General features: G+C 41.5%; 1 protein-coding gene across 1 annotated transcript in view; it reads right to left on the reverse strand.

Moving 5' to 3' along the window:
* LOC120046020 (neurexin-1a-like) overlaps window positions 1-26,323 on the reverse strand; it is a 683,076-nt gene extending 656,753 nt beyond the window's left edge. Inside the window, exon 1 of the mRNA XM_038990933.1 lies at window positions 25,609-26,323. Coding sequence (XP_038846861.1) covers window positions 25,609-26,323 — 715 coding nt within the window. The remainder of the gene's footprint in view (window positions 1-25,608) is intronic.
* Window positions 26,324-26,327: the final 4 nt, after the last annotated feature.

A 26,327-nucleotide genomic window follows, 5' to 3' on the forward strand; every position in this document is an offset into this window, starting at 1 on the left:
AGTAGTGCACTGTGAAGGGAATAAGGTGCTATTAGAGATGCAGTAACAATATAATAGTGGGATGTTGTTTGATGTTGATGTTGTTGTTGTTGATCTTGTTGTGACATGTTTAATTATTTTTAAAAAGTACAATGTGAAACACAACGATTCTGTTTCATTATGATGGAATATGGATTTGTGCAGTTCTAGGATCCTTCCCAAATGGCACCCTATTCCCTACAAAGTGCACTACTTTTGACCATATACCCTATGGGCCCAGGTGAAAATCAGGGCGCTATGAAGGGAATAGTAGTGGGCCATTTTGGACGCAGTTATAGTCACCATGTGATTTCTCTAATGAACAATGAAAGGGCTAAATCTGAGAACTTATCGTTCGGGAAGGATACAGACCAGTGCATTTAAATAATTGTTTCGCTGACCGACTAAACAAAAGGGATGTGTGTGTGTGTGTGTGTGTGTGTGTGTGTATGTTTATGTGAAGCAGTTTAGCCAAATCCTGTAATCGTTTCATCTGATCAAAATAATAGAAAAACAAAAGGTTTTAAAGTATTTAACCCAAAGAGTAGGGAAGAGTGGGGTAAGTTGAGCCATGTTTTACTTTCAGGATCACGACGTCAAGGGAAGTATAGTATTATTTCTAACAAAAATATTTATTTATTTATTTTTAGGGGGTAGATCAGCTTTAATATTACGGATAGATACTTTCCGAATGCACTGTATATATATTTTTTTCTTTTATATATTTTCCTTAAATGTTTTCCCCTGACCCTACCATCCCTCCCCTAATCGGAGTAAACTAATGGACAACAGCACTTAGGCTTCTACTTCCAGCGTATACATACTCTATACGTTTTACTGACAGTTGTTTTTAGTGCCATCCTTCAGCTACCCTCAACCCCTTCCATCCTTCAGCTACCCTCAACCCCTTCCATCCTTCAGCTACCCTCAACCCCTTCCATCCTTCAGCTACCCTCAACCCCTTCCATCCTTCAGCTACCCTCAACCCCTTCCATCCTTCAGCTACCCTCAACCCCTTCCATCCTTCAGCTACCCTCAACCCCTTCCATCCTTCAGCTACCCTCAACCCCTTCCATCCTTCAGCTACCCTCAACCCCTTCCATCTATCTCTGAACCCCATCTAGTTTCTCTTTGCCATATCTTTTTCAACTGTGATGTTTCACAAAAAATCTGAACCTTTCTATTCGCATAGATTCTACTGAGTGTAAATTAAAGATAAACACTTTTGCTAAGAGTATTATTTTATTATTGATCGATTGACTATGACCCTTGGCACAACTTACACCAGTTATGGAACAGGGTAAGGTAAATATTACTACTACGGTATCTTTATTTGCCAAACACAATTCAACACAATTACTATTGCTTTTTGTCTTTTAATAATTTTAAGCATCTTTTAACACAGGCTTAACACCTAACAAACACTTTGTACTTAAAAAAAAAAAAACATTTTTAACATAGGCCAAGCCCTGTTGTTACCTCATATCCCAGCAAAACAATTACATTAGCTCAACTTGCCATTGGCTCAACTTACTCCATGGCCATTGGCTCAACTTACCCCAAGGCAAATTTTTTTACTATATTAGCCAACACTTTCATGATAGGTGTAGGACCTCATATTGAAGCTTGAACCTGATGTATATAAACCATCTTAAAATTATACACCTTGGTTTAGATACAAGCATCATGAAACCTCACACAAGAAATTAATTTAACTTGGTAAAAATCAGTTTTTTGGACATAACTTGCTTACCATTTTTTCCATGTAGTTTCTTCTTTCAGAGACTACACGGAATGATGACCTCTTCCTAAATATTTGCTCAAATGATACATTTTGTGTTTGGTTTCCTAGAAAAAAAGGGTGTCTCAACTTACCCCACTCTCCCCCTACAAATGTGTGATTTCGAAATACAAACCAATTGTGGAGACAATGTTTTTTTCTGTACTGTTAACATACAAGGAAGGAATCCCCAGTGTACTCTTGTTAGAAGCATAATGTACAGCAGAAGGCTGTTAGTCACTGTTAGTCAGTATATTCCGTTAACCTGGAATTCAAACTGATCCATTCTACAGCTGCAGCATCGAGAGCATCCTGACTGGTTGCATCACTGCCTGATATGGCAACTGCTCGGCCTCTGACCTCAAGGCACTACAGAGGAAGGCCCTAAAAATGTTCAAAGACTCCAGCCACCCTAGTCATAGACTGCCAAGTCTACGTATACAATGGGGCTGCCCCTGGATGCTGCGTCTCAATCCCCCATTCCGCCACACACTTTCTCTCCTGTATCCCTTTCCTTTATATCCCCATCTCATATTCTGATCCATATCTGTCAATACAAAACTTTTAAATATCCTAAAAGGTTTATTTACAGTGAAACAATGGTGTAACGGAGTTTATCAGTTCAGAATCCAGGATAAAATTCCCTTGCCCTCAGTCATAGTTCTACCTATTAATAAAAGGGATTTAAAGCCTCATTCTGTAATAAATGCAGAGAACATTCTGACCGAAAAAAAAACATTATCATATTACGGCTTAACTTGGATTGGATTCTTTGATGATACCTAGCAGCGTAATGAACGATAATAGTCTCTGTGTGGCCAAATAACATTTGTCCAGACAGTCTATCCCTCCTTTTTACTCTCCTTTTCAGCCCCAACTGGCTAATAAAATAGATTGAATCCATCTATGCAAGAGGTGCTTCCCTTTTTGGATGAAAACCATGTCTACATTTAAATCAGTACATTTAGATGTATTTTTCAGTTCACAGGGCACATTGAGAACCACCATTTGCTAACATGTCTATTTAGCAAACAGTATCATCTCTGTTTAGCTAACACTATCATCCCTCTATAGCTAACAGTATCATCTCTCTATCGCTAACACTATCATCTATCTATAGCTAACAGTATAATCTCTCTATAGCTAACAGTATGATCTCTCTATAGCTAACAGTATCATCTCTCTATAGCTAACAGTATCATCTCTCTATAGCTAACAGTATCATCTCTCTATCGCTAACACTATCATCTATCTATAGCTAACAGTATAATCTCTCTATAGCTAACAGGATCATCTCTCTATAGCTAACAGTCTCATATCTCTATTAGAGGTCGACCGATTATGATTTTTCAACGCCGATACCGATACCGATTATTAGAGAATCCAAAAAAAGCCGATACCGATTAATCGGATGATTTTCTAGATATATATTTGTAATAATGACAATTAAAACAATACTGAAGGAACAATTAACACTTTTATTTTAACTTAATATAATACATAAATAAAATCTATTTAGTCTCAAATAAATAATGAAACATGTTCAATTTGGCTTAAATATGTAAAAACACAGTGTTGGAGAAGAAAGTAAAAGTGCAATATGTGCCATGTAAAAAAGCTAACGTTTAAGTTCCTTGCTCAGAACATGAGAACATATGAAAGCTTCCTTTTAACATGAGTCTTCAAAATTCCCAGTTAAGATGTTTTAGGTTGTAGTTATTATAGGACTTATAGGACTATTTCTCTCTATACCATTTGTATTTTATATACCTTTGACTATTGGATGTTTTTATAGGCACTTTAACATTGCCAGCCTAATCTTGGGAGTTGATAGGCTTGAAGTCATAAACAGAGCTGTGCTTCAAGCATTGCTAAGAGCTGCTGGCAAACGCAGTAAAGTGCTATTTGAATGAATGTTACGAGGCTGCTGCTGCCTACCACCGCTCAGTCAGACTGCTCTATCAAATATCAAATCATATACTGTAAATTATAATTATAATATAATAAACACACAGAAATACGAGCCTTTGGTCATTAATATGGTCAATCCGGAAACCATAATTTTGAAAACAAAATTCTTTCAGTGAAATACGGAACCGTTCCGTACAGTCTAAATATTGCTGTTACATTGCACAACCTTCAATGTTATGTCATACTTATGTAAATTCTGGCAAATTAATTTCGGTCTTTGTTAGGAAGAAATCGTCTTCACACAGTTCGCAACGAGCCAGGCGGCCCAAACTGCTGCATATACCCTGACTCTGCTTCCACTTAACGCAAGAGAAGTGACACAATTTCCCAAGTTAATATTGCCTGCTAACATGAATTTCTTTTAACTACATATGCAGGTTTAAAAAATATATACTTGTGTTTCGATTTTAAGAAAGGCATTGATGTTTATGGTTAGGTACATTTGTGCAACGATTGAGATTTTCACAGATGCGCTTTTGTTAAATCGTGACTCATTTGGCGAAGTTGAAGTAGGCTGTGATTCAATGATAAATTTACAGGCACCGCATGAATTATATAAAATGCAGAACAAGCTAGTTAACCTAGTAATATCATCAACTATGTGTAGTTAACTAGTGATTATGTGAAGACTGATTGTTTTTTTTTATAAGATAAGTTTAATGCTAGCTAGCAACTTACCTTGGCTCCTTGCAGCCACAAGTCCCTTTTGACGCTGCACTCGCATAACAGGTGGTCAGCCTGCCACGCAGTCTCCTCGTGGATTGCAATGTAATCGGCCATAATCGGCATCCAAAATGCCAATTGTTATTACCAATTGTTTTAAAAACTTGAAATCGGCCCTAATTATTCGGACATGCCGATTAATCGCTCGACCTCTAATCTCTATAGCTAACAGTATCATCTCTTTATAGCTAACATTATCATCTCCCTATAGCTAACAATATCATCTCTGTTTAGCTCAAAGTATCATATCTATTTAGATAACAATATCATCTCTGTTTAGCTAACAATATCATCTCCCTATAGCTAACAGTATCATATCTGTTTAGCTAATAGTATCATCTCTGTTTAGCTAACAGTATCATCTCTCTATAGCTAATAGTATCATCTCTCTGTTTAGTTAACAGTATAATTTCTGTTTAGCTAATAGTACCATCTATGTTTAGCTAACAATATCATATGTCTATAGCTAGCAGTTTGATTTATGTTTAGCTTAAAGTAAAATCTCTGTTTAGCTAACAGTGCCATTTCAAAAGGCAGGATGTCAAAAGTCAGTCAGGCAATAAAATTCTAATGTATCACTAAATCACTAAACATTTCCTACCTCATCTTCCAAAAAGGCATCTTTAAAACAACAAGAAGCGTAATAATAACCTGAGCTAGGCTGCTGTACATCACCTAATACCATGATGTACCATTAGGCTGACATTGTCTCTGTTACATTACATGATACAGATTGCGGGGAAGCAGGGGTATGTGTGTACACAGTATCTCTATTTCCTTATAATGCAATCCACTACAATAATACATGCATATCAGGAGGTTTCCATTGAAAAGAGGTCTGTTTAAATAAAAGCTATATAATTATATGACAGTGTGATCTATGGAGAATAAGAGTAAATTACAGTTACTCACCGAGGATTTTCGCACATATAGCTGTATATGTCATGTTTTTAAACTATTTTCTACATTGTAGAACAATAGCGAAGACATCAAAACTATGAAATAACAGATATGGAATCATGTAGTCACCAAAAAAGTGTTAAACAAATTAAACTATATTTTATGTTTGAGATTGTTCAAAGTAGCCACCATTTTCCTTGATTACAGCTTTGCACACTCTTGGCATTCTCTCAGCCAGCTTCATGAGGTAGTCACCTGGAATACATTTCAATTAACAGGTGTGCCTTGTTAAAACTTTTTATGGCTGCAGGGGCAGTATTGAGTAGCTTGGATGAAAAGGTGCCCAGAGGTGCCCAGAGTAAACTGCCTGCTCCTCAGTCCCAGATGCTAAAATATGCATATTATTATTAGTATTGGATAGAAAACACTCTGAAGTTTCTAAAACTGTTTGAATGATGTCTGTGAATATAACAGAAACCTGAGAAAAAAATCCAACCAGGAAGTGGGAAATCTGAGGTTTGTAGGTTTTCAACTCATCGCCTATCAAATACACAGTGGGATATGGGTCAGTTTGCACTTCCTACGGCTTCCACTAGATGTCAACAGTCTTTAGAACCTTGTCTGATGCTTCTACTGTGAAGTGGGGCCGAAGGAGAGGGGAATGAGTAAGGTCTGCCATGAGCTGACCATGCTCTGACCATCGCACGACTGAAGACAATGGAATTCTCCCGGTTGGAATATTATTGAAGATTTATGTTAAAAACATCCTAAAGACTGATTCAATACATCGTTTGACAAGTTTCTACTGACTGTTGTCATTTCGTCTGCTTTTAGTAAACGCGCTTCGTGACTTTGGATTTGTTTACCAAACACGCTAACAAAAGTAGCTATTTGGACATAAATGATGGTCATTACCGAACAAAACAAACATTTCTTGTGGAAGTGGGAGTCCTGGAGTGCATTCTGACGAAGATCAGCAAAGGTAAGTGAAGATTTATAATGCTATTTATGACTTTTGTTGACTCCGCAATTTGGCGGGTAACTGTATAGCTTCCTTTTGTGGCTGAATGCTGTTCTCAGATTATTGAATATTGTGCTTTTGCCGTAAAGCTTTTTTGAAATCTGACACAGCGGTTGCATTAAGAACAAGTTTATCTTTAATTATATGTAAAACATGTATCTTTCATCAAAGTTTATGATGAGTATTTCTGTTATTTGATGTGGCATTTTGCAATTTCTCCGGATATTTTGGAGGCATTTCTGAACATGGCGCCAATGTAAACTGAGATTTTTGGATATAAATGAACTTTATCAAACAAAACATATGTATTGTGTAACATGAAGTCCTATGAGTGTCATCTGATGAAATCATCAAAGGTTAGTGATTAATTTTATCTCTATTTCTGCTATTTGTGACTCCTGTCTTTGGCTGAAAAAATGGCTGTGTTTTTCTGTGATTTTGCGCTGACCTAACATAATCGTTTGTGGTGCTTTTGCTGTAAAGCCTTTTTGAAATCGGACACTGTGGTGGGATTAACAAGAAGTGTATCTTTAAAATGGTGTGAAATACTTGTATGCTTGAGGAATTTTAATTATGAGATTTCTGTTGTTTGAATTTGGCGCCATGCACTTTCACTGGCTTTTGTCATATCGATCCCGTTAACGGGATTGCAGCCCTAAGAAGTTTAAAAGTTAATTTGTGGAATTTCTTTCCTTAATTAATGCATTTGAGCCAATTAGTTGTGTTATGACAAGGTAGGGGTGGTATACAGAAAATGTGCCATTTGGTAAAAGACCAAGTCCGTATTATGCCAAGAACAGCTCAAATAAGCAAAGAGAAAGGACACTCTCACGCCCTGACCATAGAGAGACTTTTTTATTCTCTATTTTGGTTAGGTCGGGGTGTGACTAGGGGGGGTGTTCCTATCTAGGTTGTTTAGTTCTATGTTGGCCTGGTATGGTTCCCAATCAGATGCAGCTGTTTATCGTTGTCTCTGATTGTGGATCATATTTAGGCAGCCATTTCCCCACTATGTTTTGTGGGATCTTGTTTTTGTGTTGTTGCCTTTTAGCACTTCATTGTCATCACGTTTCGTTGTTTCTTTATTTTGTCTTGTTCTAAGTTTCACTTCAATAAATATGTGGAACCCAGATCACGCTGCGCTTTGGTCCGAGTATGCTTCCAACGACGATCGTGACAGACACACCATCATTACTTTAAGACAGAACTTTGAAAGTTTCCTCATGTGCTCTCGCAAAAACCATCAAGCTCTATGACGAAACTGGCTGTCATGAGGACAGCCACAGGAAAGGAAGACCCAGACTTACCTCTGGTGCAGACAATACATTAGATTTACCAGCCTCAGAAATTGCAGCCCAAATAAATGCTCCAGAGTTCAAGTAACAGACACATTTCAACATCAACTGTTCAGAGGAGACTGCGTGAATCATGGTCGATTTGGTCGATTTTCTGCAAAGAAATCACTACTAAAGGACACCAATGAGAAGAAGACACTTGCTTGGGACAAGAAACACGAGCAATGGACAATTGACCGGTGGAAATCTGTCCTTTGGTCTGATGAGTCCAAATTTGAGATTTTTGTTTCCAACCGCCGTGTCTTTATGAGACGTAGGGTAGGTGAACAGATGATCTCGGCATGTGTGGTTCCTACCGTGAAGCATGGAGGAGGAGGTGTGATGGTGTGGTGGTGTTTTGGTGGTGACATTGTCTGTGATTTATTTAGAATTCAAGGCACACTTAACCGACATGTTTACAGTGCCTTGCAAAAGTATTCACCCCCTTCGAGTTTTTCCTATTTTGTTGCATTACAACCTGTAATTTAAATTAATTTTTATTTGTATTTCATGTAATGGACAAACACAAAATAGTCCAAATTTGTGAAGTGGAATTCAAAAAATAACTTGTTTAGAAAAATCAAACAATTTCAAAACGGAAAATTGGTGTGTACATATGTATTCACCCCCTTTGCTATGAAGCCCCTAAATAAGATCTGGTGCAACCAATTACCTTCAGAAGTCACATAATTAGTTAAATAAAGTCCACCTGTGTGCAATCTAAGTGTCACATGATCTGTCACATGATCTCAGTATATTTACACCTGTTCCGAAAGGCCACAGAGTCTGCAACACCACTAAGCAAGGGGCACCAACAAGCAAGCGGCACTATGAAGACCAAGGAGCTCTCCAACAGGTCAGGAACAAAGTTGTGGAGAAGTACAGATCAGGATTGGGTTATAAAAAAATATCAGAAACTTTGAACACACCACGGAGCACCATTAAATCCATTATTAAAAAATGGAAAGAATATGGCACCACAACAAACCTGCCAAGAGAGGGCTGCCCAACAAAACTCACGGACCAGGCAAGGAGGTCATTAATCAGAGAGGCAACAAAGAGACCAAAGATAATGTTTGGTGTTCGCCAAAAGACATGTGGGAAACTCCCCAAACGTATGGAAGATGATACTCTGGTCAGATGAGACTAAAATTTTGCTTTTTGGCCATCAAGGAAAACGCTATGTCTTGCGCAAACCCAACACCTCTCATCACCCCGAGAACACCAGCCACACAGTGAAGCATGGATGTCGCTAAATACAGGGACATTTTTGAGGGAAACCTGTTTCAGTCTTCCAGAGAATTGAGACTGGGATGGAGGTTCACCTTCCAGCAGGACAATGACCCTAAGCATACTGCTAAAGAAACACTCGAGTGGTTTAAGGGGAAACATTTACATGTCTTGGAATGGCCTAGTCAACGCCCAGACCTCAATTCAATTGAGAATCTGTGGTATGACTTAAAGATTGCTATACACAAGCAGAACCCATCCAACTTGAAGGAGCTGGAGCAGTTTTGCTTTGAAGAATGGGCAAAACTCCCAGTGGCTAGATGTGCCAAGCTTATATAGACATATCCCAAGAGACTTGCAGCTGTAAGTGCTGCAAAAGGTGGCTCTACAAAGTATTGACTTGAGGGGGTGAATAGTTACGCAGGCTCAGGTTTTCAGTTTCTTTGTCTTATTTCTTGTTTGTTTCACAAGAAAAAATATTTTGTATCTTCAAAGTGGTAGGCATGTTGTGTAAATCAAATGATACAAACCCCCCAAAAATCAATTTTAATTCCAGGTTGTAAGGCAACAAAATAGGAAAAATGTCAAAGGGGGTGAATACTTTAGCAATCCACTGTACCACAGCATTCTGCAGCGATACGCCATCTCATATGGTTTGTCCTTAGTGGGACTATAATTAGTTTTTTAACAGGACAATGACCTAACACACCTCCAGGCTGTGTAAGTAATATTTGACGAAGAAGGAGAGTGATGGAATGCTGCATCAGATGACCTGGCCTCCACAATCATCCGACCTCAACCCAATTGACCTCAATCCAAATGGTTTGTTATGAGTTGGACCGCAGAGTGAAGGAAAAGCAGCCAACAAGTGCTCAGCATATTTTGGAACTCCTTCAAGACTGTTGGAAAAGCATTCCAGGTGAAGCTGGTTTAGAGAATACCAAGTGTGCAAAGCTGTCATCAAGGCAAAGGGTGGCTACTTTGAAGAACCTAACATTTTAAATATATTTTGATTTGTTTAACCTTTTTTTGGTTACTACATGATTCTATATGTGTTATTTCATAGTTTTCATGCCTTCACTATTATTCTGCGATGTAGAAAATAGTACAAATAAAGAAAAAGCCTTGAATGATAAGTTTTGTCTAAACTTTTGACTGTTACTGTAACATTTCCCGCCACCATAATTATCTTGACAGGTGTTTGGCTCTTTGACATCTTCTTTACCACATACTCCTTTGTTAATTACAGTATTTTTATAGCGTTATTCATTTTGACAATTTGTTGAAAGACAACTACTTTTCTGCCAAAGTCACATGGACTAAATGTAGTTCCAGACAGCTTCTTTGAGATGTCACTCCCCCCTCCCCTTCCAACTTATTTTTACTGTTCCATCTCCTCTCCTCCCTTTTTTCTTTCCCCTATCCCTGTGCTTCTCCTCTCCTCTCTTCCCTCTCATTACCTTCTCTCCTCACTACTGTCTCCAACTCCTCTCTTCACTGTAGGAAAGTACGTCACCACACCTAGGTTGGACAGAATTGGGTTACCACATTCGCCGCCATGCTGCTCAAAAAATAAATCCCAAACCACAGCATTCTATCAGAATGAATCACTTCAGAGAAAATACTTAATTGTGGCACAACATGTTGGAGGCCACCTTAAAACAGATTGTATTATGTTAATATGACATGGCAGATTATCAGTATTTCTCAAATGAAATGTCAAAGGTTTGTGCACGATTTCAAAAAGTCACGAATTCTGTGTCTTTTTTTCAGCCAGTCAGAGTAGTATTGGCTTGTGCTATGCTGGCGATTTCAATACAATGAATTATCTGCCTATAGTATACAATGAAGTATCACATACCATCACCACCATCACCATCACCATCACCACCACCATCACCATCACCATCACCATCACCACCATCACCACCATCACCATCACCATCACCATCACCATCACCATCACCATCACCACCATCACCACCATCACCACTATTACCACCACCACCTTCATCACCACCACCAACACCATCACCACTATTACCACCACCACCACTACCATCAACACCACCACCATTACCACCACTACAATCCCCACCACCATCACCATCAACATCAACACCACCATCACCATCACAACCATCACCACCATCACCACCACCACCATCGTCACCACCACCACCAACATCACCACCACCACCACCATTATTACCACCACCACTACCATCAACACCACCACCATTACCACCACTACAATCCCCACCACCATCACCACCATCACTATCACCACCACCACTACCATCACCATCACCACCATCAGCACCACCACCATCCCCAATAGGATACCTCAGTCTTATTCTGCCCTCTCATAAAACAATTAAGAAAAACGTTTTCACCTTTTTTTCCTACTGACTTTGCTGATAACTTCTTTAATGAGGAAAAAACATACTTACTTTGACTTTGACATGTGGTTGTCTCACATAGCTATCTTAAGATGTAGGTTGTAAGTTGCTCTGGATAAGAGTGTTTGCTAAATTACTAAAATGTAAATTTACAGTACCAGTCAAAAGTTTGGACACACCTACTCATTCAAGGGTTTTTATTTATGTTTACTATTTTCTACATTGTAGAATAATAGTGAAGACATATTGGCATTCTCTCAACCAGCCTCACGAGGAATGCTTTTCCAACAGTTTGAAGGAGTTCCCACATATTCTGAGCACTTGGTGGCTGCTTTTCCTTCACTCTGCGTTCCAACTCATCCCAAACCATCTCAATTGGGTTGAGGTCGGGTGATTGTGGAGGCCAGGTTATCTGATGCAGCACTCCATCACTCTCCATGGTCAAATAGCATTTACACCTGAAGGTGTGTTTTGGTCATTGTCTTGTTGAAAAACAAATGATAGTCCCACTCAGCGCAAACCATATAGGATGGCATATCGCTGCAGAATGCTGTGGTAGCCATGCTGGTTAAGTGTGCCTTAAATACTACATACATTTCAGACAGTCTCGCCAACAAAGCACCCCCACACCATCACACCTCCTCTTCCATGCTTCACTGTGGGAAGCACACATGCAGAGATCATCTGTTCACCTACTCTGCGTCTCACAAAGACACGGCGGTTGGAACCAAAAATCTCAAATTTGGACTCATCAGACCAAAGGACAGATTTCCATCGGTCTAATATCCATTGCTCATGTTTCTTGACCCAAGCAAGTCTCTTCTTATTATTGGTGTCCTTTAGTAATGGTATCTTTGTAGCAATTCAACCATGAAGTCCTGATTCACGCAGTCTCCTTTGAACAGTTGATGTTGAGATGTGTCTGTTACTTGAACTCTGTGAAGCATTTATTTGGGCTGCAATCTAAGGTGCAGTTAACTCTATTGAACGTATCCTCTGCAGCAGAGGTAACTCTGGGTTTTCTTCTCCATTGGCAGTCCTCATGAGAGCCAGTTTCATCATAGGACTTAATGGTTTTTCCGACTGCACTTGAAGAAACTATCAAAGTTCTTGGAATTTATCCGGATTGACTGACCTACATGTCTTAAAACAATGATGGACTGTCATTTCTCTTTGCTTATTTGAGCTGTTCTTGCCATAATATGGACTTGGTCTTTTACCAGATAGGGCTATCTTCTGTATACCACCCCTACCTTTTCTCAACACAACTGATTGACTCAAACGAATTAAGGAAAGACATTCCCCAAATTAACTTTTAACAAGGCACACCTGTTAATTGAAATGCATTCCAGGTGACTATCTCATGAAGCTGGTTGAGAGAATGCCAAGAGTGTGCAAAGCTGTCATCAAGGCAAAGGGTGGCTACTTTGAAGAATCTCAAATATAACATATTTTGCTTTGTTTAACACTTTTTTTGGTTACAACATGATTCCGTATGTGTTATTTCGTAGTTTTGATGTCTTCACTATTATTGTACAATGTAGAAAATAGTAAAAATAAAGAAATACCCTTGAATGAGCAGGTGTGTCCAAACTTGACTGGTACTGTATATACGACCAAACCTATCAAATTTGATTTAAACTTTATTTAGCCAGGGAGACATTTGGAAGTAATTTGTAAAAGGAAATTCCACTATATCAGATAAGACCACATCATTGAAACATCCATTGATCTTCTTATGGTGATGTTCTTACCAGATCTCCTCTGCCACTCAACTGTCATGTCTAGTTGACTCTGCTACTGTAGCACTGGAAGCCCAGTCTGTACCATACCTAATGAAATGTCTGAGAACATCAACACAGTTGCAGTTGATGGTTTGTTGATAATTTGCTCTTTTGAGCATCTGTAGACCATATGTAAGGGGACTCACAAAATAATGTGCAACCAAATGTAGACAGCAAGACAGCTGAGTCTGTCTGGGACACTTTGTCATATGGGGAAGTTCCCTCAGTCGTAGTCATTAAGATGGTTGACTTTCTTTACATGAGTTCGTATAAGACTGTCAGGATTGGAAATAAGGCCCGCCAAGGTAAATGGCTAGCATTTCTCTGCCATAGGTTAATCATATGATTTGTGTGTGAGTCTGTGTGTGTGTGTGTGTGTGTGTGTGTGTGTGTGTGTGTGTGTGTGTGTGTGTGTGTGTGTGTGTGTGTGTGTGTGTGTGTGTGTGTGTGTGTGTGTGTGTGTGTGTGTGTGTGTGTGCGTGGTGTGCAGTTTTTTTGTTTTTTTGAGAATGCAGTGAGAATACAGTGAGAACACAGTGGTAATACAGTGAGAATCAGTGTGGACACAGTGAATATCAGTGAGAACACAGTAAGAATACAGTGAGAATACAGTGAGAATCAGTAAGAACAGTGAGAATACAGTGAGAACACAGTAAGAATACAGTGAGAATACAGTGAGAATACAGTGAGAATCAGTAAGAACAGTGAGAATACAGTGAGAACACAGTAAGAATACAGTGAGAATACAGTAAGAATACAGTAAGAATACAGTGAGAATACAGTGAGAATCAGTAAGAATAGTGAGAATACAGTGAGAATACAGTGAGAATGGGTCAAGGCTGCCTCTCTCCCTGTTCTGCATAAGAACATAGCGCCAAACAAAGAGGTGTAATGTGTTCACACTTAAACATATGACACATAAAGCTTCCTTCATTATTCAATGTTTTCATGTTTTTACTGCATCAGGGATAGTGTATACAGATGTTTAGGCTTTACAGCCTTCTTCTGTGTGTAGGTACAACTTTATTTAATTCAAAACAGTATTTGCAAAAAACTACAGATGAGCTGCAGGTGGTTCTAATCAGGGTTGCCATTCATCTGCCAATCAGGGATGTGGCTTTTCTGGTCTACCTGTATACAAATTAGCTACAAAGAGATACATAATTCCAGTATAGGCTGTGGGAGCGGTCACGAAGGACAACCCAGGTGTTCGCTCACCTAAATACATCACATAAATTCATGAGATAGCCCACCACAAAGGACATCAGGCAAAGCCGCTCATGAAAATGTGCGGCTAACTCATAAACGACATGCAAATTCTGATATGGTCAGTGCTCTTGTATAACAGTCTAAATGTGGCTTAAAACTTCTTAAGGCTAGGGGGCAGTATTCGGAAGTTTGGATGAATGAGGTGCCCGTAGTAAACTGCCTGTTACTCAGGCCCAGAAGCTAGGATATGCTAACAATTGGTGGTATTGGATAGAAAACACTCTAAAGTTTCCAAAACTGTTAAAAGAATGTCTGTGAGTATAACAGAACTGACATAGCAGGCGAAAACCCGAGGAGAATCCATCTGACTTTATTTTTTTAAGGTGACACCATTTAAAATGCCTTTCTATGGGAAAATCAAAGGAATACCTCCCAGATTGCAGTTCCTAGGGCTTCCAGTAGATGTCAACAGTCTTAGAAAGAGTTTTAGGCTTGTTCTTTGAAAAATTAGCTAGAATTTGTAGTTCTTCTAGGTGGCTCCCATTTTGGTTGTAGTATTGTGGCACGTGTGGATGAGAGCACACACTTCGTTATTTATCTCCGGTAATGAACATACTATCCTCCGTCTTAAATGTTATTGTTTATTTATATATTAGGGTACCTGAGGATAGATTAGAAACGTTGTTTGACTTGTTTGGACGAGGTGTCTTTGGTAACTTTTGGGATTCATTTGTACGCATTTAGAACGAGGGAAACCGGTGGATTACTGAGTCAAGCGCGCCAACTAAACTGACATTTTTGGGATATAAAGAAGGACTTTATCGAACAAAAGGACCATTTGTTATGTAGCTGGGACCCTTGGGATTGCAAACAGAGGAAGATCTTCAAAGGTAAGTTTATTTATTTTATTGCTATTTCTGACTTTCGTGACGCCTCTGCTTGTTTGGAAATTGTTTGTAATGCTTTTGTATGCGGGGCGCTGTCCTCAGATAATCGCATGGTATGCTTTCGCCGTAAAGCCTTTTTGAAATCTGACAAAGCGGCTGGATTAACAAGAAGTTAAGCTTTTAAATGATGTAAGACACTTGTATTTTCATGAATGTTTAATATTACGTAATTTGTATTTTGAATTTCGCGCCCTGCAATTTCACCGGATGTTGGCCAGGTGGGACACTAGCCCAAAGAGGAAGGAGGTGAAATCTAATTCTTCGTTTAAACCATGCAAAAATATAGAACTGAATGTATATATCCTCATGGCTTCTCTATGGAGTAATTGTTGTCATAATCATAGGGCCACCAGCCATCCAAATGTCACGATGGACCATGAGAGGTACGAAACCATGGAAATATAACGTATCATTCATCATCTGTCACCTTGAGACTATTGCCCCATTTATATAGGTATTGAGCGTTGGTCACCTCATATTGTATTTATATACTGTTGTTTACTCACTGTGTATGTCTCTACTGTATTCTCCATATAGCTCATCCTAATATACCTACTACTGTACATACCATTTTCTTTTACAGATTCTTTACTGTCTATACACACCATGTATTTATATTCTGGATTCTGATACATTCTATACTGTCTATACACACCATGTATTTATATTCTGGATTCTGACACATTCTATACTGTCTATACACACAATGTATTTATATTCTGGATTCTGATACATTCTATACTGTCTATACACACCATGTATTTATATTCTGGATTCTGACACATTCTATACTGTCTATACACACAATGTATTTGTAACGTTCGTCTTGTGGTGAATGAACGGACCAAGGCGAGGCAGGTGAGGAATACATACTAATTTATTGAATGAAAGACGAAAACACTGACAAAACACTAGAACAAACTACAAAACAATAAACGAAGGCAACAGACCTGAAACAAACGAACTTACATATAGACGAAGAACGCACGAACAGGAACAGACTACCTAAAACGAACGAACAAACGAAACAGTCCCATGTGGAAAACACAGACACAGGAACAATCACCCACAAACAAACAGTGAGAACAACCTACCTTAATATGGCTCTCAATCAGAGGAAACGACACACACCTGCCTCTAATTGAGAACCATACCAGGCAAACCATTAACCCAACATAGAAAACACATAACATAGACTACCCACCCCAACTCACGCCCTGACCAATTAAACACATACAAAACAACAGAAAACAGGTCAGGAACGTGACAGAACCCCCCCCTCAAGGTGCGAACTCCGGGCGCACCCCTAAAACTCAAGGGGAGGGTCTGGGTGGGCATCTGTCCGCGGTGGCGGCTCCGGCAGTGGACGAGGACACCACTCCACCACTGTCTTTGTCCCCCTCCTTAGCGTCCTTTGAGTGGCGACCCTCGCCCCCGACCATGGTCCAGGAACCTTCACCAACGCCCCTCTAAAATAGAGGAGACAACTCAGGACAGAGAGGTAGCTCAGGACAAAGAGGTAGCGCAGGACAAAGAGGTAGCTCAGGACAGAGGGACAACTCAGGACGAATGGCAGCTCCGGACTGAATGGCAGCTCCGGACTGAATGGCCGCTCCGGACTGAATGGCCGCTCCGGACTGAATGGCCGCTCCGGACTGAATGGCCGCTCCGGACTGAATGGCCGCTCCGGACTGAATGGCAGCTCCGGACTGAATGGCAGCTCCGGACTGAGTGGCAGCTCCGGACTGGGTGGCAGCTCGGGACTGAATGGCAGCTCATGACTGGAGGGCAGCTCATGACTGGAGGGCAGCTCATGACTGGAGGGCAGCTCATGACTGAATGGCAGCTCCGGACTGAATGGCAGCTCCGGACTGAGTGGCAGCTCCGGACTGGGTGGCAGCTCCGGACTGGGTGGCAGCTCCGGACTGAATGGCAGCTCATGACTGGAGGGCAGCTCATGACTGGAGGGCAGCTCATGACTGAATGGCAGCTCCGGACTGAGTGGCAGCTCCGGACTGGGTGGCAGCTCCGGACTGGGTGGCAGCTCCGGACTGAATGGCAGCTCATGACTGGAGGGCAGCTCATGACTGTAGGGCAGCTCATGACTGGAGGGCAGCTCATGACTGGAGGGCAGCTCATGACTGGAGGCCAGCTCATGACTGGAGGCCAGCTCATGACTGGAGGCCAGCTCATGACTGGCTGACGTCTCTGGCAGCTCCTGACTGGCTGGCGTCTCTGGCAGCTCCTGACTGGCTGGCGTCTCTGGCAGCTCCTGACTGGCTGGCGTCTCTGGCAGCTCCTGACTGGCTGGCGTCTCTGGCAGCTCCTGACTGGCTGGCGTCTCTGGCAGCTCCTGACTGGCTGGCGTCTCTGGCGGCTCCTGACTGACGGACGGCTCTAGCGGCTCCTGACTGACGGACGGCTCTAATGGCTCGGGACAGGCGGGCGGCTCTAATGGCTCGTGGCAGACGGATGACTCAGATGGCGCTGGGCAGACAGATGGCTCAGACGGCGCTGGGCAGACGGATGGCTCAGATGGCGCTGGGCAGACGGATGGCTCAGACGGCGCTGGGCAGGCAGATGGCTCAGACGGCGCTGGGCAGACGGATGGCTCAGACGGCGCTGGGCAGACGAGCAGTACAGGCGGCGTTGGGCAGACGGCCGACTCTGACCTGCTGAGGCGCACAGTAGGCCTGGTGTGTGGTGCCGGAACTGGTTGTACCGGACTGGAGACACGCACCTCAAGGCTAGTGCAGGGAGCAGGAACAGGGCACCCTGGACTCTCGATGCGCACTATAGGCCTGGTGCGTGGTACCGGAACTGGAGGTACCGGGCTGAGGGCACGCACCTCAGGGCGAGTGCGGGGAGAAGGAACAGTGCGTACAGGGCTCTGGAGAAGCACAGGAGGCTTGGTGCGTGGTGCCGGAACTGGTGGTACCGAGCTGGAGACACGCACCACAGGGAGAGTGCGTGGAGGAGGAACAGGGCTCTGGAGACGCACTGGAAGCCTGGTGCGTGGTGTAGGCACTGGTGGTACTGGGCTGGGGCCACGCACCATAAGGCGAGTGCGGGGTGCTGGAACTGGAGGTACTGGGCTGGGGCGGGAAGGTGGCGCCGGATATACCGGACCGTGCAGGCATACTGGCTCCCTTGAGCACTGAGCCTGCCCAACCTTACCTGGTTGAATGCTCCCCGTAGCCCGTCCAGTGCGTGGAGGTGGAATAACCCGCACTGGGCTGTGTTGGCGAACCGGGGACACCATGCGTAAGGCTGGTGCCATGTACACCGGCCCGAGGAGACGTACTGGAGGCCAGATATGTAGAGCCGGCTTCATGGCACTTGGCTCAATGCTCAATCTAGCCCGGCTAGTGCGGGGAGGTGGAATAACCCGCACCGGGCTATGAACACGTACAGGAGACACCATGCGCTCTACTGCGTAACACGGTGTCTGCCCGTACTCTCGCTCTCCACGGTAAGCATGGGAAGTGGGCGCAGGTTTCCTACCTGACTTCGCCACACTACCCTTTATCCCCCCCCCCCAAGAAATTTTTGGGTGAGCCTCTCGGGCTTCCGTGCTAGACGCGTCCCCTCATAACGCCGGTTCCTCTCTCCGGTTGCCTCCGCTCTCCGAGCTGCCTCCAGCTGTTCCCATGGGAGGCGATCCTTTCCAGCCAGGATCTCCTCCCATGTGTAGCAACCCTTGCCGTCCAAAACATCCTCCCATGTCCATTCCTCCTTCGTGCGCTGCTTCTCTCTCCCGTTACACCTCTGCTTGATCCTTTGTTGGTGGGTGATTCTGTAACGTTCGTCTTGTGGTGAATGAACGGACCAAGGCGCAGCAGGTGAGGAATACATACTAATTTATTGAATGAAAGACGAAAACACTGACAAAACACTAGAACAAACTACAAAACAATAAACGAAGGCAACAGACCTGAAACAAACGAACTTACATATAGACGAAGAACGCACGAACAGGAACAGACTACCTAAAACGAACGAACAAACGAAACAGTCCCATGTGGAAAACACAGACACAGGAACAATCACCCACAAACAAACAGTGAGAACAACCTACCTTAATATGGCTCTCAATCAGAGGAAACGACACACACCTGCCTCTAATTGAGAACCATACCAGGCAAACCATTAACCCAACATAGAAAACACATAACATAGACTACCCACCCCAACTCACGCCCTGACCAATTAAACACATACAAAACAACAGAAAACAGGTCAGGAACGTGACAGTATTTATATTCTGGATACTGACACATTCTATACTGTCTATACACACAATGTATTTATATTCTGGATTCTGATATATTCTATACTGTCTATACACACCATGTATTTATATTCTGGATTCTGACACATTCTATACTGTCTATACACACAATGCATTTATATTCTGGATTCTGATACATTCTATACTGTCTATACACACCATGTATTTATATTCTGGATTCTGACACATTCTATACTGTCTATACACACCATGTATTTATATTCTGGATTCTGATACATTCTATACTGTCTATACACACAATGTATTTATATTCTGGATTCTGACACATTCTATACTGTCTATACACACAATGTATTTATATTCTGGATTCTGACACATTCTATACTGTCTATACACACCATGTATTTATATTCTGGATTCTGATACATTCTATACTGTCTATACACACCATGTATTTATATTCTGGATTCTGATACATTCTATACTGTCTATACACACAATGTATTTATATTCTGGATACTGACACATTCTATACTGTCTATACACACAATGTATTTATATTCTGGATTCTGATATATTCTATACTGTCTATACACACCATGTATTTATATTCTGGATTCTGACACATTCTATACTGTCTATACACACAATGCATTTATATTCTGGATTCTGATACATTCTATACTGTCTATACACACCATGTATTTATATTCTGGATTCTGACACATTCTATACTGTCTATACACACCATGTATTTATATTCTGGATTCTGATACATTCTATACTGTCTATACACACAATGTATTTATATTCTGGATTCTGACACATTCTATACTGTCTATACACACAATGTATTTATATTCTGGATTCTGACACATTCTATACTGTCTATACACCCCATGTATTTATATTCTGGATTCTGACACCTTCTATACTGTCTATACACACCATGTATTTATATTCTGGATTCTGACACATTCTATACTGTCTATACACACCATGTATTTATATTCTGGATTCTGACACATTCTATACTGTCTATACACACCATGTATTTATATTCTGGATTCTGACACATTCTATACTGTCTATACACACCACATATTTATATTCTGGATTTTGACACATGCTCAATCTAATATACCTACATTGGATTGTTATTTTTTTTACATATTTTGTTTATGTGTGTATTTGCATTGTATTTGTGAGACATTCTACTGCCCTGTTGGAGCTGGAAATATAAGATATTCTACTGCCCTGCTGGAGCTGGTAACATAAGACATTCTATTGCCTTGTTGGTGCTGGTAACACACGACATTCTACTGCCCTGTTGGAGCTGGTAACACATGACATTATACTGCCCTGTTGGAGCTGGAAATATAAGATATTCTACTGCCCTGCTGGAGCTGGTAACATAAGACATTCTATTGCCTTGTTGGTGCTGGTAACACACAACATTCTACTGCCCTGTTGGAGCTGGTAACGTTAGACATTCTACTGCCCTGTTGGAGCTGGTAACACACGACATTCTACTGCCCTGTTGGAGCTGGTAACATACGACATTCTACTGCCCTGTTTGAGCTGGTAACATAAGACATTCTACTGCCCTGTTGGAGCTAGTAACATAAGACATTCTACTGCCCTGTTGGAGCTAGTAACATAAGACATTCTACTGCCCTGTTGGAGCTAGTAACACAAGACATTCTACTGCCCTGTTGGAGCTAGTAACATAAGACATTCTACTGCCCTGTTGGAGCTAGTAACACAAGACATTCTACTGCCCTGTTGGAGCTGGTAACACAAGACATTCTACTGCCCTGTTGGAGCTGGTAACACAAGACATTCTACTGCCCTGTTGGAGCTGGTAACACAAGACATTCTACTGCCCTGTTGGAGCTAGTAACACAAGACATTCTACTGTACTGTTGGAGCTGGTAACACAAGACATTCTACAGCCCTGTTGGAGCTAGTAACACAAGACATTCTACTGCCCTGTTGGAGCTAGTAACACAAGACATTCTACTGCCCTGTTGGAGCTAGTAACACAAGACATTCTACTGCCCTGTTGGAGCTGGTAACATAAGACAGTCTACTGCTCTGTTGGAGCTGGTAACATAAGACATTCTACTTCCCTGGTAACATAAGACAGTCTACTGCCCTGTTGGAGCTAGTAACATAAGTATTTCACTGCACCTGCTACAACACCTGCAAATCTGTTTAAGCGACCAATGAACTTTAATTAGATTATTGTAATTCTATGTATATATATATATAAAACGGTCTACTGTAGGCTACATCACCATCATGGGTGTATCAGCATAAACCATCCCCCAAAACCAATAGAGGAGTGTTCCTAAGTAGCACCTGCGAGTGGGTTCCTATTTGGGTTCCCAACCTGTGACTGCTATTCCAGACATATTCTAATGAGATCATGTTGGCTATGCTGGAGCTATATGCACAAGACAATGAAATGTACTAAATTGTCTATATCAAATTGGGTGCATAAACTACCCCCACACCCCGAACCAAGGGAGCCCATGAGAGATGGTTCCTATTTGAGTTTCCACCCTGTAAGAGACTGCTCTCATCTGGGGTGATATTCCTCTCAGGCTGCACTCCTTCACTCCTTCACTCCTCCAGGAGTCAGTTATATATTTCTGTTCAAGCCCCCAGAATAAGTACCACCAATTGAACATAGTATCTGCTGTGAGAAGAATTTTTGAGGTGTGGCCTTAAAAATGTGTGACAATTTCAAGCAGCGCTACTGGTGATATTTAAGGCTCACAATTGATTATGACAGCGATTTTGCCAGGGGAGGCGCACAGTAGCCTAATCAGTAGCCTATAACCAATGTTTAATTAAAATCTAACGAACAATAAAACAGTCAACAAACATTCCTATTTTTTCTTTATTTTGGACACAATTTTTTCCCATGCAGCTTGTGTGAATAGTTTGGACTATGTGCGATGCCCGTTGAATGAAAGGTGTCAGTGACTGTAGGAAGTCTGTTTAGGAACTGTTTTTCCTTTATCATTTTGTAAAAAATTGGCTTTTTCATCTGTTGGACCTAACTGTCAAACCAATCGCTGTCCTTGGATACCCTATCTGCTTGTAGCTTAGGCTATTAGCCTGCTCGTTTGTTTACCTTTCACGTGGCAAAGTCACTTATTATAATGGTTAGGCAAGGTCCAATTGTCCATGGCTCCAAGATGCAGTTGTCCATGGCTCCAAGATGAAGTTGTCCATGGCTCCAAGATGCAGATGTCCATGGCTCCAAGATGCAGATGTCCATGGCTCCAAGATGCAGTTGTCCATGGCTCCAAGATGCAGTTGTCCATGGCACCAAAGGTCCAACTGTTTATGGCTCTAAGATGCAGTTGTCCATGACTCCAAGATGCAGTTGTCTATGGCACCAAGGTCCAACTATTCATGGCTCCAAGATGCAGTTGTCCATGACTCCAAGATGCAGTTGTCCATGGCACCAAGGTCCAACTGTTCATGGCTCCAAGATTCAGTTGTCCATGGCTCCAAGATGCAGTTGTCCATGACTCCAAGATGCAGTTGTCCATGGCTCCAAGATGCAGTTGTCCATGGCTCCAAGATGCAGTTGTCTATGGCTCCAAGATGCAGTTGTCCATGGCTCCAAGATGCAGTTGTCCATGGCTCCAAGATGCAGTTGTCCATGACTCCAAGATGCAGTTGTCCATGGCTCCAAGATGCAGTTGTCCATGGCTCCAAGATGCAGTTGTCCATGACTCCAAGATGCAGTGCATTTTCGAAATACAAATTCAATGTGTGTAGACTAATATATCCATGTTGAAGCCAACAACAAAAAACTAGATAGGCTACATGTTTGTTGTATCTAGGCCTATTGTAGGTTTAATGTATACTATTTAATAAACTATCTTCAGTGAATAGGACAAACATCCATGCCTCCTGCCATAGAGCCCTTAGGCCTACGCGTGCACACAGTGCCTTAGGCTCATGGAATTAGAGGTGTGATTTATGACATCATGCTTCTGACCCCGATCCTATTTAGAACTATTTGTGTTGGTTTAAAAAACAGATTGATTGTTTTCTGTTTAATTTGTTTAAAAAACAAACTTGTTAGAAAGATTCACCATCCATGAAAACATATAAGGCTCAAATGCAATTTTGGCTGTTATTTCTGGAGAAGTGCAACTATGACCTGTAAGATGGTTCCAAGATGTTTATAAAACATGACATGTGTGAGCAGTATAATGGTGAGTGGACCTTAACACTTTCTCTGTACCATGGATCTTTATCCAGCTCCTGTGAAAAGTGTGAATGTGTGTAAAACCCTCCATAGTCTGTTGCCTTGTCTGTATAATACGTCCAAGGCGTGCAATTATGGTGCCTGGAACTGTATTTAAACATTACCTATTTAAAACAAGTCGTTTCAATTTAATTAGAAATTGATTAGAATTATACAATGTTTTTTAGGCCTTACCAATAGCCTATCCAATTTAATCTTGCTCATTGACTATGTTTGTCATGTCCATGTCCAGACTACAATTTACATTAGGCCTAGCACCTATATCAGTGTAAATGCTATAGCCTATGTTTAACAATGTAGTTCCATATTAAAGAGATGCAATTAGAGTGATGTTGACTGTAAACATGTTCAACATATTAGGACATATGAGGCAAGCAATTTAACAAACTAGGCTATGATGGGCTGACATTCGAATTGGAGTTGATGACAACACAATACATGACCGTAAATACACAACTTGAAGCTATCACATATTTAGCAATGGAGCATGTTCTGATTGGCCATATAGGAGCCACACCTTGACACACCCACAACTTGTTTATTCATCAAAACCCAGCCTTTTTGCTCCACTGCCAGCTACGGCGCCTATAATTTTGGCTGTGAAAATAGCTGACATACCCCTGAACCTATAACGCTACCACCAGCGCTAACATGTACCATTGTGTTAGAGTTGTTAAAATAAAGCCCTAAGTGTGTATCCCTATGGGCCGTGGTCATAAGTAGTGCACTATGTAGGGAAAATGGTGCCACTTGGAATGTAACTTAAAGCTAATATGGTCTTTATACTTCATCAACAAAGCCAACAAAGTGCAACAAGGAAATGACAATAACAGAAAATAGAGCAGCTCCAAACAGTAAAACTATTGACATTTCCAACCTCTGCCTTCAAATCACAGGACAATCTGGTCCAGCATTGCACCAACATCTATAGGCCAAGATTCCACAAAAGCAACTGAACAATGTATGAAGTCCACTTTCTTCTCTGAAATTCTAACCTTAAAAATCAAGCAAAATGTCACCAAGAAACGGTTTCTTGTGTATTTCATATTTCATAAAACTACTTAATTTATAATGCTTAGATGATGCTATTGTAATCACTCATCAACAAACAGTAGATCAAGTACAGGTAGCATACTTAACAAGGTCTGGAGTCTTGGCTACATTATACTATGCAATGCACAACGTACTGCATATAGGTACTGCATATATTATTCATATATGTGCATATCATGTCCTTCATCTTCTTCTAAATGCGTATTACTGTTTATGACTTGAAACATTCAGAAGGTGCTAATGTCATTGGAGATGAAACAACTTCATAGGTCAACCATTCCCCTGGTGACCTTTTCCAGGTCGAGGCAAGACACCTTAGAGAATGAGGAACACCTGCATGTTGGGCTAATGAGCCCTTGCAGGAGCACAACCACTCATTAACAACCTTAGAAACAACTATGACGACATATGTTAAAAAATAGTTGTATAATGATGAACGTATTTTGCACTGGGAATGATTGAATAATTAGTTAGGTCCTACAGGCGTATAGGTCTGTCGGCCTAGTATAGAGGAAGGGATGGCGTGCATTTGCTGTAAACTGTAAGATTATTATTATCCAACCTCTCTAAATGTTGGAAAACTATCAAAGATCATGTTGTGTTGTTGTTTAGATAAAGGGGAACTGTAGAGTATTGTTAGTAAGCCTAAGCCTGGCAACGGTCCAAAAGGGAATCCAGATATCTTACCGTCGCTGCAGTCCTTGCCCTGGTATCCAGTCTGCGAGCAGTCGCACTTGGGTTCGTGGTTAATGACATTACAGACCCCTCCGTTTAAACACATGTTGGCCGCCGCACTGCAGAGGTCGTTAATGACCCCCGCGCTGTTTAGGAGAGCCGACTCTGTCTTGTTGACCTTTACGTCCGTTATCCATCCGGTAAAAGGCACTTGGTCCTTGACAGCAGCCAACGTTAACCGTAAAGCCACAGATCGTAATTCCGGCGGTATTCCCCCAAGGAAAAGGTAGCTGAAGACAGTCATATCCTTTCTTTTCGACTTCACTTCGGCCCATTTCACTTCTTTGTCCACCATTAGCGTCGTGTTTTTAAAGTTTCTCTTTATTGTCACCGTGTGCCACTGGCTGTCGTTCACCGTGGTGTTGGTTAGAACCATTGCAGGCTCAGCGCAGAAGATGGAGAATCGAAGACTGAGTTTACCATTGTGTATTAGGAGTTCTAAAAAGTCACAGAATCCCTCGTCATCGAAGTACACTAACAGCCCGTGGGAACTCTTGGTTTTCATGTTGAAGCTCATTTCACTCTCGCAACATGCATTCCACATTGGAAACCTGGCCCACTGGCCCTCTGCACCTGTAAACTCCATAGAGGCCCCTATGTCTACCATACAGCAGACGAGAAGGCATACCCATATTAGATGGGCTCCATGCCGCATTGCAATAACCATGATG

The sequence above is a fragment of the Salvelinus namaycush genome, chromosome 4 (assembly GCF_016432855.1).
Source record: "Salvelinus namaycush isolate Seneca chromosome 4, SaNama_1.0, whole genome shotgun sequence".
Classification (NCBI taxonomy): Eukaryota; Metazoa; Chordata; class Actinopteri; order Salmoniformes; family Salmonidae; genus Salvelinus; species Salvelinus namaycush.